General features: G+C 33.6%; 1 protein-coding gene across 1 annotated transcript; it reads left to right on the top strand.

Annotated features, from left to right (window-relative positions):
• Positions 1-423: 423 nt before the first annotated feature.
• Positions 424-16,757, top strand: LOC127831242 (sodium- and chloride-dependent neutral and basic amino acid transporter B(0+)-like). The gene is made up of 9 exons (XM_052356225.1): positions 424-445; positions 11,191-11,336; positions 12,226-12,360; positions 13,023-13,126; positions 13,318-13,555; positions 14,072-14,200; positions 14,864-14,963; positions 15,245-15,351; positions 16,434-16,757. The coding sequence occupies exons 1-9, from the start codon at positions 424-426 to the stop codon at positions 16,755-16,757; spliced, it is 1,305 nt and encodes a 434-aa protein (XP_052212185.1).
• The last annotated feature ends 4,004 nt before the right edge of the window (positions 16,758-20,761 follow it).

Below are 20,761 nucleotides of genomic sequence, written 5' to 3'. Positions count from 1 at the left end.
ACGCGGCGCAGCTGTCGGAGCGGGTACAGGAGCTGGAGAAACAGAGGGATACCCTGCGTGACAACGTAACTTACCTCCAGTCGCAGTCAATGCGCAATAATCTCATATTCACGGGGGGTATCGGAGGACAATTCGAATGGAAGCAAGCCACCGGAAACAACAGAGAAGAGGCTTCGCCAGCACCTCCATGACGCCTGTAAGATAGCTCGTGACGTTGCGGACTCCATAAAGTTCGAAAGGGTGCACCGTTCACCGGGTTCACCAATTTCTGGCAAGGTCAGAAATATAGTGGCGAAATTTACATATTTCAAGGACAGAGAGAGCGTTCGGAAGTGCTGGAAAGAGTTAGATGGGACTGTGCACCGTGTGTTCGAACAATTTCCACAGGACGTAATCGAAAAACGGCGTAAATTAGTGCCTAAGATGAAGGAGGCAAGGCGACAGGGTAAGCGTGCGTATCTGGTATTCGATACGCTTTTCATCGACGGAAACGCGGTGCGAGCGTAGGGGCACGAAGGCAGTGAGATATCCATACTATCATGGAATGTACATGGACTGAGTGAATGTAAAAAATCTAGTACTGAGTTTTAACATATTTTATGTTCTTCTGATATATGTTTCTTATTTGAATCATGGACCAAAGCTTCTAGTAACATTACAATCAATGGCTATCAATCCTTTAACTTTTTTAGAAAATTTCAACAAAGGAATGCACGGCGATTCAGCGGTGGAATTGTTATTTATTTTAAAGACCATCTGAAAGATGGCATCGAAATTGTTCGTAACCATCACGACACTATTATTTGGTTAAAACTTAAACATGATTTTGTTTAATACTGCTAATGATATGTATATATGTGGAAGCTATGTATGGGGAGAAGATTTTCCAGTTTATAATACCATTAACGTGGATCTTTTTGATATTTTAGAAAATGATGTTTCATATTATTCTGAACTTGGTAGTGTCTTTGTTACAGGAGATCTGAATAGTAGAACCAGTAATAAATGTGATATTATTGTATATGACTCAATTTATACTGTACTTAACGATTTTGGCTATATACCAGACCACTCCTCAGCTAGGGCCTCTATTGATACAATACACAATAATCATGGGATTAAATTGCTCGATTTATGTAAATCAACCACTTTACGAATTGTCAATGGAAGAATAGGTGATAGTTGTAAACAAACATTCTTTTCAAGTAACGGTTCATCTGTCATTGACTACTTATTGACCAATGAATGCAACTTTCCATTGATATCACAATTTACTGTTGGCGAATTTAACGAGTGGAGTGATCATGCTCCGTTTCACTTTTCATTGTTTGGTAATAATTGTCTACCTAGTTACGAGACATTCACCGATGTCAAATATCAATTGGACAGTTCGCATAGAGATTAATTTCGCTCAAGAATTATTTCGAAACTTCCTATTTTTAATGAAATTGTAATAAGTATTGATAATTCGAGCCATTTATTGTCAATTAACTCCATTATAGATAAATTCACAGCCACAATTCGCAGTGAAGCGGATGAGTTATTCTCAAAATCGTACAAGTACAGTAATAAACCTTCATTCAATACTGACAGTAGTTTAAAGCATGCAAATTGGTTTGACAACGAATGTATTACTGCACGAAATCACTACCATGACGCTTTAAAATATTTTAACCTTAACATAACCGATTTAAACAGAAAAGTGTTGTGCGAAAAAAAAAGTATTTATAAGAAATTTATTATGAAAAAGAAAAATATTGTATATCAGCCGAAAGATTTTTGGAAAATTTTCAAATAAAAAAATAAAAGTAATTGCAATAAAATTCCATTAGATGTATTTAAAGAGTTTTTAACCAGGTTTTCCGAAGGAAAAAACTGGTTATTAGATTGGCGAATGCGGGCGGGCTGGCTGGCTGGCTGGCGGGCTGGCGGGCTGGCTGGCGGGCTGTCGGGCGGGCGGAACAAGCTTGTCCGGGCCATAACTATGTCGTTCATTGTCATATTTTAAAATCATTTGGCACATTTGTTCACCATCATTGGACGGTGTGTCGCGCGAAATAATTACGTCGATATCTCCAAGGTCAAGGTCACACTTTGAGTTCAAATGTCAAAATTGGCAATAAATGAGCTTGTCTGGGCCATAACTATGTCATTCATTGTGAGATTTTACAATTATTTGGCACATTTGTTCACCATCATGGGACGGTGTGTCGCACGAAAGAATCACGTCAATATCTCCAATGTCAAGGTCACCACAACTTAAAATAGATTTATTTTGAAACAAAATTACAAAGGGGGTTAATTTTGTTTGTTCATTTCAAAAGTTCACTTTGAGTTGTTTCCCTTAATCAGAATTTTTTTCACAATGAAAACCTGGTTTTGTGACTTTTTGTCCGTTGTTTGAAAATTTAAGTAATACTAATTCGGACAATCATAATGCACAGGCAGAATTTTTTTGTTCGAACAATGACTTTGACATTGAAAATTGTACTTTTCCCGAATTAGACCAACCAATAACGGTAAATGAGGTATTAAATGCATGTAAACACTTGAAGCGTAATAAAGCGTCTGGTGGTGACTGTATTTTAAACGAATACTTTATTGAGTGCATTGATATCTTATCCAGTCATTTGTGTGATGTTTTTAATAGTATTTTAACCTCTGGCTATTTTCCTGAAAAGTGGACAGAGGGTATAATTATACCATTGCATAAAAAAGGCCCCGAGGACGATGTGAATAATTATAGATGAATAACCCTTGTTAGCTGTTTTTCTAAGCTATTTACAACTATTTTAAACAAACGCATTGAATTATTTTGCGAAAATAATGCTTAAATTTCGGATGCACAATTCGGATTTAGAAAAGGTTGTTCCACCGTTGATGCCATATATATTCTTATGTCAGTTGTACAACATTTTTTAAATGAAAATAAGCGTCTGTATGTTGTTTACGTTGATATGCTTAAATGTTTTGATAGCATATATCGCAATGCATTATGGCTTAAAATGTACAAATCCGGTATACAAGGCAAAATATTACGAATAATTAAAAATTTGTATGAAAATGTCAAATCATGTGTAAAAGCATGCTCGACATACTCTGAATACTTTAGCTACGCCGTTGGTCTACGGCAAGGGGAGGTAATGTCTCCTATTCTATTTTCATTGTTTTTCGAGGACTTAGAATTTTTTTTACAAGATAGTGTCCATTCTGGTTTAAATATAGAAGATATAATTTTAATTTTACTATTGTTTGCAGACGATATGGCGATTTTGGGTAAATCACCCGAAGAAATACAATCTCATTAAGACAACCTTTACCTTTATTGTAACTCATGGGGACTTAATGTTAATACTAGCAAAACAAAAATAATGGTTTTTCGGAAAAGGGGTAGAATTCGCCATTCGAGATGAGACTTGGACATATAATCGGGAAACTATAGAAGTCGTTGATAATTTTAACTATTTGGGTACTGTTATTAATTATACTGGTAGTTTTATATTAAACCAGGAGCAGTTAGTAGGTAGAGCCCTTAAGGCTATGAATACTTTGCTTTATAAATGCAAACAGTATGATCTAAAACTTAGAACATTGTGTCAATTGTTTGATGCCTTTGTTGGCTCTATTTTAAACTATGCATCAGAGATATGGGGTTTTAATAAATTCAAAGATATTGAACGCATCCATTAAAAATTTTGTAAAAGGTTGTTAAATGTTAAAAGCAATACATGTAATGCAACGGTATATGGTGAATTAGGTAGACACCCACGGTATGTAAATAGATATGTTCGTATTGTAAAATATTGGCTTATAGTTGTTAATAGTGAAAATATTATCATAAAAACTGTGTATAACCAGGAGATAAATGATTGTGATAAAGGGTATAAAAATTGGGTTTCGAATGTGAAAATGTTATTAAATGATTATGGATTTTCATATATATGCAAATATGATCAATGCAAATTCGTTTTTATGTGAATTTAAATGTAGAATTGTAGATGCTTTTAAACAAGAATGTTTTGGCAATATGAACGATATTTCTGTTTTAGATATGTATAGAATATTCAAAACAACTCTTGAATACGAAACTTACTTAGATTTAATGCCAAAAAATTTGCGTACATACTTTGTTAAACTAAGGGCTTCTGCCCACCCTTTGAGAATTCAAACTGGAAGATACGCACGTAATACTATTCCCCGTAATGAAAGATATTGTCAATGTTGTGAGCAAAGGGACATAGAGGATGAATTCCACTTTATATGTAAATGTCCATGTTTCCAGCAATTAAGACAAAAATATATTAAAATTGTTTACTATGTGAATCCATCAGTTTTTAAGTTCTATACTTTATTGAACTCAACTTGTAAAATTGAAATTATAAATTTGTGTAAATATATAAAGGAAGCTCTGGCCGTAAGACATTCTATCACAAATAATATTGCCAGCGAAAACTAAAGTAGTTCCTTACTGCTAGTAAAACGATATATATTTAACTACGGTAATGTAAAGTCTTTCTTCTTTGTTAAATATACTTTGTCTCAAATTGTTATATTACATTTTGTATATTGTTATAACGCATGCGTTGTAATATATAGACACGTGACAATATTTTGTATTATATTTTGTGTATTTAGACGATGTACATTTGTATAAGTCTTAATAAACTGTCTGTTCTGTTCTGTTCTGTTAACCCATTTACCGGATATTCAAGTTTTAGACATCCGATTAGACTCGCGAGACCATTTCCGTGGATGTTCTTGATTGCTAACCCAGATTGCACTTCTGGTGATAACAAAATACAGTCAACCCAACAAACATGCCCATATCGGCCCGATATTGGCTAGATGATGGCATATTTGCAGAGGTTTGCCTATGTTGGGCCGACATCGGACCGACGTTTATGTAAAACAAATATTATTTTGTTAAAAGATAAGACGCTTTTTGTAATGTTCAATTTTAGTGAATCCTTCTGGTTTAATAACATTTGAATAGGTAGCATATTACAAAATTTATATTTATAGGACAATGTCGGCCCGATGTCGGCCCATTGTTATAAACATACTTATAACTCGACAGTTTAAAGTATGATATCGGCCCAACATAGGCCCGATATCATAATTAACACTCAAGAGAAAAGGTTACTTTGATTATTTTCTTTTTAATTACTTGTTGCATTAAATTTAATTGTATATGTCTCTTTTAAAAAAGCATGAATGATACTTGGTATAAAATAAAAATATAATGTTATCTCCAGAAAGAGTAGCAGTTGTAAGAAATTACCGTGGGTGTTTCTATTGACATTTTAAATTTGCAGTGAAGATCTGTTACGGCGTTGGAAGTGTCCAAAATAAAGTATGTAAACCATCTAAATTTATGTAACATAATATTTTAAAATACCTTTCATTGATATTTTTCATATTATTATTTCTTTAAATATGCGTTTAAAATATTTAACTGTAAAATATATTCAGTCCTGTATGGTCATACAAATATGCGGGAGATAGCTGCATTGAACAATTTCGAAATTGTCAAGGTACAAACACTCTGCCATGAAATTTTTTAGCTATTCAGGTTAGGAATCAATTTAAATTGTTTATCCACAAGATTTGCAAATGTTTGTTAAAGCTGTTTTTCTGAAGTTGTTTTCTGTCATTTAATGTCACATGTTTTCGCGACTGTCTAATGTTTTTGTTTTCATTGCATGTCAAATGAAGTCACACAGCAGTATAACAGGCATGAAAAGAAACGAAATGCAGCTTTTGGAGAACTTCGATTGTCTGTTGCTATTCACAGTAAGTTGTCATAGTATGTGTAAAAAGACTAAGTCACAGTTCAAAATATTTATATATACAAAATTACATCCGGCTTCTTTCCTTTTTTTTCAGAAATAGTCTTCATTGTAATGTAAATAGTGTTAAGAAATGCTATTGGTTTAACTGCCCACTATCTTTGATTCTTGCAACCCTGTTTGAACATAAAATGAATATCCTAATAATAGGAGTCTACCTTGCATAACCATTTTCAGAAGCTGTGGTGGGTTCCTTGAATGCTGCAGAAGTTGAAATTGAGTGCAGAGAATTGTTTCAAACAGCCTCTGATCGTGACGGTGGCAGAAAAGCAAAGGCGGACAAGAAACGTGATGAAGCGTCGCAATTTATTATAACTCGTGTGTTTAAACTGTAAATTATGTCTTCTACTGGAATCATTTATTATGTAAAGGGCTCTTGAAACTTGTAATTACTGATTTTACACAACTTTTATGCATAGTGATGGAAACAGTGTTTTATTATTATTATTTCAACCTTTATTACCTAAATAGCTTTAATTGTGTATATGTTACTTTTCAATATATTTGAGTTATAATCATTTTAATTTGTCATTTTTTGTAAGAAAAATCAGTCGAATTGTCATGAACAATTTGTTTAAATATGTTAATTTTTTAGTTGCTGTACTAGTAGAATTATATAGACTGTTTACATAATATGTTTTACATTTTTTGTTAATTTTGGTATATATAAATATGTTTTACACCATTATAACAAAAATGTTGGAATGAGTAATACATAAGTATATTGTTTTACATTTTCAATTAAGTCAGTAGGCTTATTAACAAAACTTTAATTGTTCCAGTTTGAATGAAAAGGATGTTAAAATAAAACGTTGGTTTGAAGAAAGTTTTGTTTCATTTATTTAAGGAACTGGTTTAATGGTAGTCCCTTAACAATACCAACAACAATGAAAAATAATTGAGGCTAGACAGGGACTGGGGAATGGTTAAAAATATGTCGGCACCATGCTGGCTCAATGACGGTATCGCCGATATCGGGCCGACATCGAGCCGTGTTGCACATCCGATCTCGGGCCGATAAAAATACCGATATTGAAATAAATATCGGGCCGATATCGGACCGATATGAAATGTTTGCTGGGAAGTTACCATTACCGGATCAGTAGCGTTATTAAGTTGTTCTGGTGAAAAGCAGTAAAGGTTTTGATGCTTCTTTTACACCAGTTTGATTAAATATTACCTTTTCTTACTGATTCAGCACATAGTCTTATTATTAAACGCAGGCAAAATGTATTTGTGATACCTTTTTTTTCGCCGCAGTATTAATTCATTAACGGATCAGTTGTAGCCATAACGAATCACGTGACTCAAACCACTCGGGGGCCTCTAACACGCTATTTAAACTGTCGAAACAATAAATGTGTTGTTTGCAATGATCAAGTTACATTGCCAGTTATAAATTACATTCATTTTTTGTTATTAATTGTTTTCTATATGTGATTCTGTACCCACACTTTACGGATGGTGTTCTTGTGTGAATGATATGTTGAAAATCCTTAAAAAGATCAAACAGATATGGGCATCTTATTTTACAATGCAAATTGTTTGAATCATATCTAATCATCGATATTCAACATGGACCATAAATTAAACATTAAGATTGAGATCATTTTAAGAATCAACAAGATTTGCATATATTTTAATATAATATATTATCAATACGCATATTATCACGCTTGATCCGTTATTGCCCTAATTCTTCATTTCATTTAAGGTGTTGCAAAATCTTAAACACGAATAAAAAATGAAATGGATTTTTGCAGGCAGAAAGACTACTTAATGGCCTTTAAATTAATGCGTAAAGTTCTTACTTTCCAACAGAGTTATAGCATGTGGCCGTGAAAAATGTTTAACATTGATTTGGAAACGAGACGGAAGTCAACAATGTCGTATATACATGTCAGCAAAACATACCGAAATGTTTGACAAAGAGAAGCTCCGAATACGACTCAATCAATGCGTTTGAAAGAACAGCCTTGAAGATGCTGTTTGCAAAATATCATCTAAAAATGTCAACCATTTATCGCGATACGCAGTCTTGAACATTGCAGTGATCCGCTATGGGTAATGATCGGGTAATGGTAACTTTACTGTACTATTGTAATTATTCTACTCGCACGGTTCCATAGATGTAATAGATAATTTAACAAGATAATGATCCCCGCGGCTGTACTTTTGAGCATTTTATCAACTTAAACATCTTGTTAAATATACATCGTAGGTTAACATATTCATTCGTCCGGAGTATCTCATCTTTGATCTTTCAAATTGTCTATCTAGTCTACTTTAACAATAAAGGTAAAGGTATGTCTGGTTTTTGCGAGAAATCTTAATTTAAGTTATTTTATTTTGTGTATACTCTTATATATTATATATAATTAACAAATAATAATGATTTTCAAATTCTATAATCATTTCAAACATCCATATATTCTCTTTATAGAACCACTATTATTATGATTTAAGATGTATCAATAATTATAAAAAGTATTTTATTCATAAATATTAAAGTAGATAGAGTTCTGTCATTGTATTATATTATTAAAACATCTATTGATAATTTCTGAAATGCAATTATGAGTTTGGAGCTTTATTAAAACATCTCTTGATTATTTTTTTGAAATGCAATTATGATAATTACTTTATTTATCACTAATAATTTAAATTCCTATCATATTATTAATATTACCTGTAATTAACTTTCTATCATATTGTTATATTATATAACATTATATTTATGTTATATGGATAAACAATATGTTAAATGGATAAATCGATAATTAAATCATTTATCTCTAATGATGTCACTAAATTTGTATTAACATTATATGACAATATATTCATGTTATATGTTTAAATACATTTGTATTACTTTATTACAACATTTCGGAGATGTTACGTTACAATTACACATTTTAGACGACTTTCTTTTAAACAGGTTCTTTGTTAGTGAATATATGATAATCGTAAAAACCGAACATGTACTAGAAAGAAAGGTTTCGCAAATGCAATACGTGATATTATTTCAGTCGAAGTTATCACTATATAAATGTATTTGTTTTATAATTATGTGAATACATATTATTTAAGAATGTTGTATTGAGCAAATAACGTATTTGTTCAATAGTTAACTAGGTTATTTCGTTTGTTCCTGATATTGCTTTCTAATCTTAAGTAATGTTAATATGTCAAATGCATAACGAATTTGTTCCGATCCTTTTAAGTGCTGAATACACTTGAAAATGAATGCAGAGACATAGTGGAAAGAAATGACGTAACAAAAATAACGGTTTATTGAAATAAAACAGTGAGAAACTAGCATTATGACATACATATACGGCACGAAACGTATAATCTTAAGTAATGTTAATTTGTCATATGCATAACGAATTCATCCGTTACAAATACATTTTTAACCATGTATGTAAGTGCTGAAAACACTTGGACATGAATGCACAGACATAGTGGGAAGAAATTATGTTAAACAGATAATGGTTTATTTAAATATTAATACAAAAGTTAGATACTAGAAACATGACATATACGGAAACAACCGTAGCACTCATAGCAATTATATGATATACTTGTCTATGTATACTTAATAAATTTAAAAAAAAACACACATCAGAATTATTTGTTTTTGTTTGGTTCTTTTATTTATTTGCTGTTTTATTCCGGTTCTGTTGAAGGATTCTTTCTTGCATATTCTACATTCAAAGTTATGTGGTCCATGAATGGGGCATGTTGTCTCAGTCCTCAGTTGATTTTTAATTCCTAAGTACATATAATGCAACGAAAGATTTTATTATCGCTATCTAACCTGCATCATCTTAAAAGACAGTAACGTTATGGTTAAACAAAAGTTCATGTCGGAATAATGTTGGGTTTCCGTACAGCATAATTATAATTCTACTGTAAGTAACGTTATTAAGAAACACTTATATTGCACATAACATGCTATAAAACTAAAATATTAAAGTACACACATAAACTATATTAAACATTGGTAGTTGTTTCGTTAACAAGGAAAGAGCTGTTTGTCATTTGGAAGTCCCAAAATGCCTTCAAAAACGAGGGGTTAAACCAATTTCTTTGGCAATAAATTAGTTACCAGAGTTGAAACGGTGTCACAAAAATGACATACTCGTTATTTTAGTCATATTTTACTGTAAATGTGCGTCAATACTGTTTATTGTAAGAGAACATTTGTACCTTCGATTTCTCGAACGTCAGGTAAGTAGACAACATATTTGTGGACGGTTTTCCTTCAATTACTTTTATATCCAGACGTCTACGATCTTCAAAAAAAACAATTGAGGGAAGCGCAAACACTGTAGACCCGAAAGGACGTAATCATTAAAAAGAAATGTATATATATATAAAGGCTTACCGGGTGAATATATACTGTACTCCTTCACGATCGACACAAAAACGACGCAACCTTGGAAGTAAGTTCCAACTTACCTCACTGAAACCCGGTTAGCTGCCGTTTACGCATGCTCCCCCCCCCCCCCCCCGATAGCAGACCTTAAAGTAATTTTACCACTTCAAGCGATTGTATGTTTCATCAACTGTTTTTAAACAAAACATCTGTCTTATTTTAATCTTCTGAACGAATTCGTTATATACTCATATACATGTTTAAGTTTGTATTTTTGAATATGCCTATTTTAAACAAAGATTTTATGTAATACACACGATGGAAACACAACACGTCTTGTTAAGAGGTAATATCCTATAACTTAAAGCCACAAAAAAACACAATTGAAATACTATAACCGAAGATTATTCATTGAAATCACTTAAATATACTCTAAACAGTTGGTGTTGCTTCAAACGAAATACGGATTATGGTTGTATGTAAAGGCAGCATGGCTTTTTAATGTGTGACAAGAATGTACATGGAAATTAAAGTTGAACGTTTATTAGAAAATTTCAATAAATTTTTATAATATGTATTATAACAGTCAGCCATTATAACATATTTCGGCTTAATATATATATATGTCAGAAACCACATTTTAGAGAAAATTGGCATTTTTAAATTCGCTATCGTATATAATGTCAAAGAGACTGAAGTCTGACCAAATACAAAGAAAGGAACTTTTGCAATACAATTTTTAAGAACTATTTATAAGTAACTGTGTCGTTACTGCATCCCTTGTTGAAATTTGTTATGTTCTTATATCATTAAATTAACGTATTTGCATGTAATACAACACGATGTTAGTGGTATGTTTAGTAGGCTTTGGAACAGTTTATTCACCTACACTGTCTTTGTTTTTGTTGTTGTTGAATTGTCACATAAATACTATTTAACCAACTCGTAATCCATTGCCTTGGTTCAGCAAGTCGGTTATCAAGAAGGCCCCTAATATACATCCCTCAGACATGGGAGCCCCGATCTGGCAACTTGCCCTTTGTCTTCTCCTGGCCTGGATTATTGTAGTTGTGTGCATTATAAAAGGGATCAAGTCCTCTGGAAAGGTAATGGCGATGAACTCACATTGTAATTGTAAACATTCTTGAGAACTTGTTATGGTGCGCACCAAATGTCATGGGCATGCTTGGTAATGTCGGTGAATACGTTTGTTGTGATTTCGTCTACCTTAATATCAGCAGAACGTTTGATTAACTCAAAGATAACGGTTTATTCATACGGGTGGTATGTTTGGCAAATGATATGAATACATATGTATGTCAACTATCCCATCAGGTGTTGTGTCTTTGTATTACATGTAGCGTGAGTTATTTATAAACATAAAATTACAATAATACGAAATTTCGTGTTCGGCTACGTATGTTTTTTAAGGGGAACTTACATAAAACATAAATTGTCTCAGTCAGAACATAAGGGAGAAATTTAAATCACACATGAAAGTCGTCTCCTTTAAATGTCATTCTTGGTCAAAATCAGTAGATCATCATAGCTCTCCCGGAAAATGTGAAAAATACTGTCAGTTGTCTGTGTTTGTGTTCCAGCGTTGCTTTTAGATTATTTAATAAAACGCACACTAATAAACCAATGGTCGTATTAACCTGCGTTTTAATCATCTTAACGGTCCACTACCACTTTTCAGTAAATTAAATGGTCAATAGCTAAATAGCTAAATAGCATAGACGCCTTATCAATTGTTTCTACATTTTAAAGACTTTGTACTTAAACGCTATTTTCATAGTTTATATAATGCTTGAATGAAAACATTTTAATAACATCCGTGTTGTCTACATCCCGAGATTGTGGACTTAACTGCTACGGCCCCTTACGTGTTAGGTATAAGGACATAACATGTCCCCAATGCTGGATATGTGCGAGCCACGTTTCCAAATGTTATCCTGTTCGTATAGCCTAGTCTATATTTGCTACATTCCCTAGGTTGTGTACTTCACTGCCACATTCCCGTACGTTATCCTTATCATCCTTCTTATCCGAGGCGGTCTCCTGGACGGGGCCATTGATGGCGTTAAATACTTCATCGTCCCCAAATGGAGCAAACTGGCGACAATAGACGTGGGAGTTTAATGAATACAATAGTATAAAGTGTGTTTTTCACTGTACACTTGTGGTACTATAAGGAAATGTGTGTCTACATGGTCGTCCACTTACACTGATACTAGCCAATAAGAATATATTGACAAATTTCACAGTGTACGAACACACTTTTGATTTTATTTTACTCAATCTTAAAACAAAACATTTGTAAACTACATGTTAAATTTTGACAATAACAATTGAAAGTAATACACATAAATGTTATATTGTAAAACTGTGTTTTTGCCAAAATATACAAATTCCTTAAATATATTGATAAACCCGATTGCTAAAACGTAACGAGCAGATGTGTAAATAACATTTGAACATCGTAGACAAGTAATAGAACATTGCTTTAATGTTTTTTACGTTTCTCGATTCGAATTAATAGATTTTGTAGACGGGTTATAGGCGTTGTAATAAATGGGAGATGCATATATCGCCGTCAATCTTTTCTTTTAAAGCAATACTCAGAAGAGACGTAAAAAAAGCATCATTACTCTGGCAATTTTCGATAGAATTATACGTCAAGGAAACGCTTCTCTGAAATAATTGAACAATTTCGTGTGTACACTATGCCAATACTTAGTCTTGTTTTTGCAAGTTAAAAAATGTATGTATGTATTTATTACATATTTGAGGTTTGGGCCGCTGCAGCCGGTCAGAACTTCTTTTCGTTAGGAGTGTCCTTCGGGGGTATAATGATGTTCGGCAGCTACAACAAATTCAAAAACAACATCTATACGTAAACGTCTATACGCTTCATCATGCCCAAAACGCGATTGTTATTACTAATACATTGCACATCAGAAATAAACACACAAAAATATACTTATATAATAAAACTTTCTAGTAATGCTAGACTTGAATGATACTAAATATATGTCTTTGTTTACATTTGTCGGTATGGAAAACGTCACATATCGTATTTTTCAGAGACGCATTGATCATCAGCTCCATGGATCTTATAACAAGCCTTATTGCTGGCTTGGTCATTTTTACCACCTTTGGCGGTATGGCCAAGCAAATCGGAGTGTCCGTTCAAGACGTAGCGAAGGCTGGATATGGTCTCGCATTTGTGGTGTACCCCGAAGCTTTGTCCAACCTGCTGAAATCTCACCTGTGGTCCATATTGTTTTTCTTTATGTTGTTCACTCTCGGGCTCGACAGTCAGGTTGGTGAAACTGATATAAAATATGTATATTGTTTCTTTCATTAACATGCTTTAATTCAAATACAAGAAAATAAAACAAGAGTTAGACCACTCGCTATTGCTCGGAACGAGTTAATTATTAGGGAACATTTATTTTCTTGAGGAAGTAAATTTTGCATAATAAAATAGATAAAGAATAAGACAAAATGTACCAAAATGCGTGTTCCTGATGTCCGATTAATATTATCTCGTAGAGAAAAGTACGGATCATTGAACATAACATATATTGCCGCCTACGGTATTGCTTGGACGGCAGTGAATACGAACAAGTAAGTAATTATACTCTAGTATAATGCAATTACTGATTCGTCGGCGGATTATATATAACCATCAGCTAATTGCATGTATGTGTAATCAATATATTTCCATGTAGTCGTTGTCTTAAAGTATGTGTTAGTATCATTCTCATTATATGGAACGATTTGTACGTACAACTATCAAACTTTTGTCAGTACATTTTATTATTTTATTTTTTAGTTTGATTTGATGGAAACCACTCTTACGTGTATACAAGACGAGTTTCCAAAACTCCGGAAGTATAAGGCTCACCTGTGCATCGGCTTTGCAGTCGCCTTGTACTTGGTTGCACTATCATGCATCACCCAAGTAGGAAAACGTGCTACAAACATTACATAGTCATGTAGTAAAAGTATTCCAAATATTGCAAACCAAAATAATTGTGGGTTACAAACATAAACGAAGATTTTTTCAGAGTAAAATATTCACACAAAATGTTCACATAGAAAAAATAAAATAGGCAATGGTTACATAATAACAATACATAATATAGGACACAAAAGAACGGAAAGTAACAGCATAGTTGCATTAATTGATTAATAATTGATAGAACAATGCATAATTTTGCTATAACGTTTAAAACAAACTAACTAAAGCATGAGGTTAAATTGGACCCGTTCCTCCCTTTAATGACTTCAAATACCTCATATTGGTGAACACAATTATATTTAAATGGTAATCTAATGTTTTGTAAAATTAATTATGCAAATGCTCCTTCGGTAACATGCACATTAAAACAATTGTAAAATGCAAACCATGTACCCAATTAACAAATGTGCAGCAATTGTGCAATAAAGCATTATTTCGTTCATCAATATTGCATTAGTATGTACTGCACAATCGTCAAAATTGACTATACTTTGACGGGAAACGTCATGGGACTAAAATGTTAAAATAAATATATAAAAAAACACATGGCAATTAAAACTATGGCATGGGACATTTTGATACATGACGCTCTTGCTTTTACAGGGCGGTGACTATGTAGTGACATTGATGGATTTCTTCGGTGCGGATTACTCGCTTCTTTTCGTATCTACCTGTGAAAGTATCGCAATCATGTGGGTGTACGGTACGTTCATCAAGCTTTCCAACGAATCGCCAGTTAGTTGTTTGGACGCCATTTGGTATTGTTTATAAATGATACCGACTGCGTCTGCGATTGTCATTAAGCTATTTTGTTGAACCACGTGACCTCCTTTGAAGACAAACAAATATAAATAACAAACGACATAGATGCGTAATATAATATATCATTCAAACGTACATGTATTGGGTGTTCATGTTAATATTGATATATTGACCTGATTTAGCATTATAAAATAAGTCAACTTAATTATTCTCGTATTTAAGGAGTCGACCGGCTTATGCAGGATTGTACGTACATGCTTGGACATGAGCCTCGGCCGAAATACTTCTGGGGTTTCTGTTGGTTTGTGTGTTCGCCTTTGGTTATTGGGGTAAGAGAAATTTAGTGAGACGCAACAGTTTAATTTTGTTTACTTCGTATTGACATGAATATGCATTTTGTAGAATGCCCATTGACATTTAAACATTAAAACCATTGTATAGTAAATTACTAATACGAATGTGCATTTTGTTGAGAGTTGATTGACCATTCAGCGTTAGTGGCGTTGGAAAGTAGCAAGATAATGTTACTTGGAGAGTACATATTGACCTTTTGGCGTAGCGCCGCGGTAACGGTACATGAATATATATAGAGAGTAATGACCATTCAGCAGCGTCGGAACTGTGGTATAATTGCATTATTACTTTCTGTGCATAGTGATATTGATCTTTAAGAGTCAGTGCTGGTGTATATATGCATTATTACGTGTTGTGTGTCGTGATAATGCCCTGTTAGCGTCAGTGTTGTGGTAAAATTGAATTATTAAGTTCTATGTATAGTGATACTGCCCTGTTAGCTTCATTGTCGTGGTATATATGCATTATTACGTTTTGTGTGTCGTGATAATGCCCTGTTAGCGTACGTGTCGTGGTATAATTGCATTATTACGTTCTGTGTATAGAGAAAATGCCCTGTTAGCGTTAGTGTCGTGGTATAAAGTGCATTATTAAGTTCTGTGTATGGTGATAATTTCCTGCAAGCATAAGTGTCGTGGAATAATTGCATTATTAAGTTCTGTGTATAGTGATAATGTACTTATTGACCTTTCAGCGCCAGCACCGTGGCACGGTAGGATGAATACAAATGTATGTATTAAACGTTATAGTGCATTGGTGGAAATATTGTATATGAAAGACCCTCGACTCAGTATGCAGCCGCGGCTTATTTCCCTAACATTTACCTATTTATGCATCTTGCTGGAGAGGGGCAAGCGTGGTATTTTACATTTTATCTTAGCGGGATTCGAACCAGGTACCGTCCGACTCCTAAACCAGCATTATTCTACTAAAGCACTTTTCCCACTTTTCAAAAATGTGTATAAAGTACCGATTGTGTGTGTATATTTCACGGATCCAGACTTAAACAAAAATATCAATCGACAACAGATTTGTTTTATGTTTTCGTGATTTTCAGGCACTCTTCCTGTACCGAATGATACAATTCAAGTCAACGGAAATTTCAAAAGGTGTTCCATTCCCTCATTTTGCCCAAGGTATCGGCTTTGGTCTCACCGAACTGATACTGAGCCCAATACCCGTCATGTTTCTTTACAATTTGTTTACCGCCAAAGGTAACGTTCTCGAGCGCCTAAGAACGATAACCTCGCCCGATGAAACATGGGGACCCAACGACGGCAGTATGAAACACCGCCTGACCAACGGTTTCAACATGCTCGCGAAACATGGTATTGACAATCCTGCAGTTGTTGCTTATGAAGATGACTACACGCACATATAATGTACTCAATGTATTCTGAATGATTTAGTTATGTAGGCTAAGTATAACTGATTTAAATGGCATATGCTTGTTGAATATCTATACATCTGATAGATAAAGTAATCCATTTTATATACAAATAATGTACACTCAGCAAATGTCTTGTAATAATCGAGTATACGCGACCATGAAATCAAGCACTTTAAAAATCAACGAAAACCGTCACTTGGTCAAGAACATAAAACATTTGTGACGACAGCTGGAACAGTGTAAATCATTAACTAAGAGTATAATATATTGACAACAATGTGTGTATTTATATATATTACTCCATTAGCAAATAATGGCGGAAACCTTTTCAAGTGCACGTCATAACAACGCGAACAGATTGTTAAGACACCATTCACGTTGAAGTTTATGGAATATATTAAATCGACATTCAGAGTTTCCTACAATCCTTTGTAATGGTACTTACTGTTTCATATAATGTGTTCAACCCGTGTCTCGCGATAATAAGTCGTGTTTCACGTTTACGTTTCTTTGCTTGTCATAGGCTCGTTTCAAATTCAACACATGTATGATGTAGTATAATTTTTGCGTGAGAGCCTTTTCCACAGCTTTGCGAAGACATGTTTGATCCATGTAAGTGATGCAGTTATTGGCAGCGTGCGGGTGTGGTTTCATCCTGCTGCCCGTGCAAAATAGTTAGCGAATTTAATCGCTTTCCTTTTTTTTATTCTTCTCTTTAGAAATTATTGAACAAAGCATATTTATTTAAAACAATTACACGGTGTTGTTCACAGATTTTCGTATATTTTAATATCATTATAAATATATATTTATTATTATAATTGTAAAAGTATTAACAACATCACAACATCAATTAACGAAGTTGAACAAAATATTTTGCTTTCGTGGGTTTTCGTATCCGGGCCCACTGGAAGAATACAAGTATGAATTTCGGAAATGTATTGATTGAGACGAAAGTTACTATCCCTTCAGTATAAAATTGCCGCTAGGGGCGGTGTAGTGCGACGAATTATCTGTTTTCTACGTAATACCGTTAGGGCCATCGTGGTTAAACATTAAAATCCAGAGGGCGAGAATGCGAGAACGCGATAGTACGATGGCGACAATGCGACAATACGATGGCGACAATGCGATGGTACGATGGCGAGAATGCGAGAACGCGATAGTACGATGACGACAATGTGACAGTGCGATGACGATAATGCGACAATATGATGAAGACAGTGCGGTAGTACGACGGCGCCAGTAACGTGGAAGTCTTACTATAGATTCGAGATCGTATTGCAATTTACCGTCTGTCGAACAAGCATTAGACATAAAAACACACAACAGATACAAATAAAAATAACTGTTTGGGAATTTACCTTGTTCCACAGAGATTGCAATTAATCACAAAACCGGCCTTAGTGGAGTTTAATATAATACCTTACGAAATAGTGTCAGGAATCACGAAAACGAATGTATTTGCAAAATTAACAACCGTGTACTTTTCATATTTGAAGTAGTGTTGTTACATTTATCGATCCTCTTGTGAAAGCCATAAAGAGACACAACAGAGTATGCAAAACACCAACAACAGAAGCAACAACAAAAGCAGAAAAAAAGTAAAAGTTATGGTAATGTTAATAAACAAAATATGCCTACATGTATAATCAGCAGAGAAGTGTTCATATTCACAGTTCTCGCTCTTTTAGATCAAGTTAAAAATCTTGTTTCCTGTTCTGGCTTGCATGTATGTATGTGCGGAAGTTTCCTGTTCTGGCTTGCATGTATGTATGTGCGGAAGTTTCCTGTTCTGGCTTGCATGTATGTATGTGCGGAAGTTTCCTGTTCTGGCTTGCATGTATGTATGTGCGGAAGTTTCCTGTTCTGGCTTGCATGTATGTATGTGCGGAAGTTTCCTGTTCTGGCTTGCATGTATGTATGTGCGGAAGGACTACAACAACTGAATACCGCTCATATTTAGCAACGTTTAACGTGTTCAGATCAATATATTGTAAAATACCGGTTAAACTAACATAAATTATTTTCTATTCCGGTCAGGTCTAAAATGTAAAGTTCTGCAAATAACGTAAATCATCCATGTTCGTTTATTTTATTATATTCTTATATATTTACCGGTGTTCAATAATGGATAGGCTCTCATGATAAAAATACTTTGTAAAATATAAACTGTAACAATATACCACAATTTCCAATCGAAATAAGAAGATTAATTAACTTTCTATCTAGCAACAAATTAAATTTAAATAGATGGCTTTTTATTTAAAAACATAAATACATCCCTACCACTAAAAGTTAAAAAAAAATCACGTTGCATCTTATATTAGTTTTTGAACTTTCGAATTCCGTTCAAATATACAGTGAAAAGCGACTCATGTGTCGTTGAACTTCGAATAAATATTTTTGAAATATATAACCCGCACGGTACATTGTAAGGCCGTGTTTGAATGTAATTGTATTGCGTGTGTATGGTTTGTTATTTAAAATATGTTGTTAATCCCATTAGTTTTTAAATAGCATGTGTTTATAAAACAACTTTAACACTCGTCACCGTGTTTGATTTCATACTCATAAGAACATAAAATACATCTTTGTTAACAACGAAATTAATTGCCGTCAACTACGTTATCAATCCGCACATACAGTAACGTAGGCAAAATACCGATTTGAGTAGTTTCTTCTCACGGTAAAACGTTAAGGTAACAGGGTTGGTGAACGTTGACTTGTTTACTTTATTTTTATGTTACGGTCCGTTGAATATAAATTCTTCGTCACTCGCCATAAATAGTAGTAGAAGGGCAAATTGACCACTGACCACTGACCACGATATCACCAATATTGAATACCGTATCGAGAAGACTGGTTAGATTTGGACGTGAGGCCTAGATACATATATAATTATATATAATTCTCTTTAAAATATTTACAAGACAGTTCAACGTCTCTTTATTTAGCGATTGATTAAGTGTGTATGTAATGCTTTAATTTGATTTATTCTGAGAATCTTTGGACGAAGTGAAATTGTTTACTTCAAAATCTTTGCCACTGCGTACTTTCATCTGAAAACAACGGGATTAGTAAAATGGCAAAAAAGAATAAAAAGCAAAACGGAGACACCAAACCGGTAAGAACTTAAGATAGAAAAAAGGCTACCAAACAGTGTTAATCGAATGACCGCGGATCAAACTAAGTTTATGGCTCACCTTGCATATTTATAATTATTTCTTAATGTGTTATTGTTTTAATCGTTTTGATAAATACTATGATAAGTCGACAATTTTAAAAATACTTAAATATGAATACATATGAGTATAAATTTTTATTGAAAAAATATATTTTGGACACTTGTGCGACTAAATTTAATAAAGTCATAGTCAAATAAAGTCAACTGTTTAACTCAGGATAGCTTCATGGTGTTTTCTAATTTAGATATATATCAATAACCAATACACAACCTAAAACTATTGCCAAGTATCACATTATTGTCAGCTATCACAACAAAGTATAAACCGAATTATATGCTTTACGCAAAACTTATGATGCTTTCCTTACACATGTGGCAATTCATATGAAAGTATTTCTAATCATGCACTGTCATTTTCTTGCATGTTCTTTCAAACGCGACACCTGATTGACGACAGCATAATCGTTCAAGAGGGCATGTTGATATGCAGCATGCATATCAATCTTAACACATATAAACAAATAAAACATGCGTAAACTCTGTGTGCGCATACATGGTGTCCATCAGTTAGCCACAACGGTCTCACTTCATCAAATTTGATAATACAGTTTATACAAGCACATTTTTTATAATTGTTAAAATTGTACGTTTGTCTTAAACAACTGCTTGTTATTTAGTGTACACATTCTATGGCCATGAATATAAGTCTCTATATGGCACGTTCATTACCCATTCTTGAGTGCAGACAACACAGCGTAAGTACATTATCAAATGATGTGCAATTCATACGGATAATTATGCAAACATG

Source organism: Dreissena polymorpha, chromosome 5 (assembly GCF_020536995.1).
Source record: "Dreissena polymorpha isolate Duluth1 chromosome 5, UMN_Dpol_1.0, whole genome shotgun sequence".
Taxonomy (NCBI): Eukaryota; Metazoa; Mollusca; class Bivalvia; order Myida; family Dreissenidae; genus Dreissena; species Dreissena polymorpha.
Note: the sequence above shows the minus strand (reverse complement) of the source record. Positions and strands in the feature narration are given on the sequence as shown.

Bases quoted from the DNA above. Each gene is read 5' to 3' on its own strand.
- LOC127831242 (XM_052356225.1), top strand. From the start codon at position 424: ATGAAGGAGGCAAGGCGACAGG. The intron at 14,201-14,863 runs GTAGGAAAACGT...TTGCTTTTACAG, and splicing joins CACTATCATGCATCACCCAA to GGCGGTGACTATGTAGTGAC. The intron at 14,964-15,244 runs GTACGTTCATCA...CTCGTATTTAAG, and splicing joins CGCAATCATGTGGGTGTACG to GAGTCGACCGGCTTATGCAG.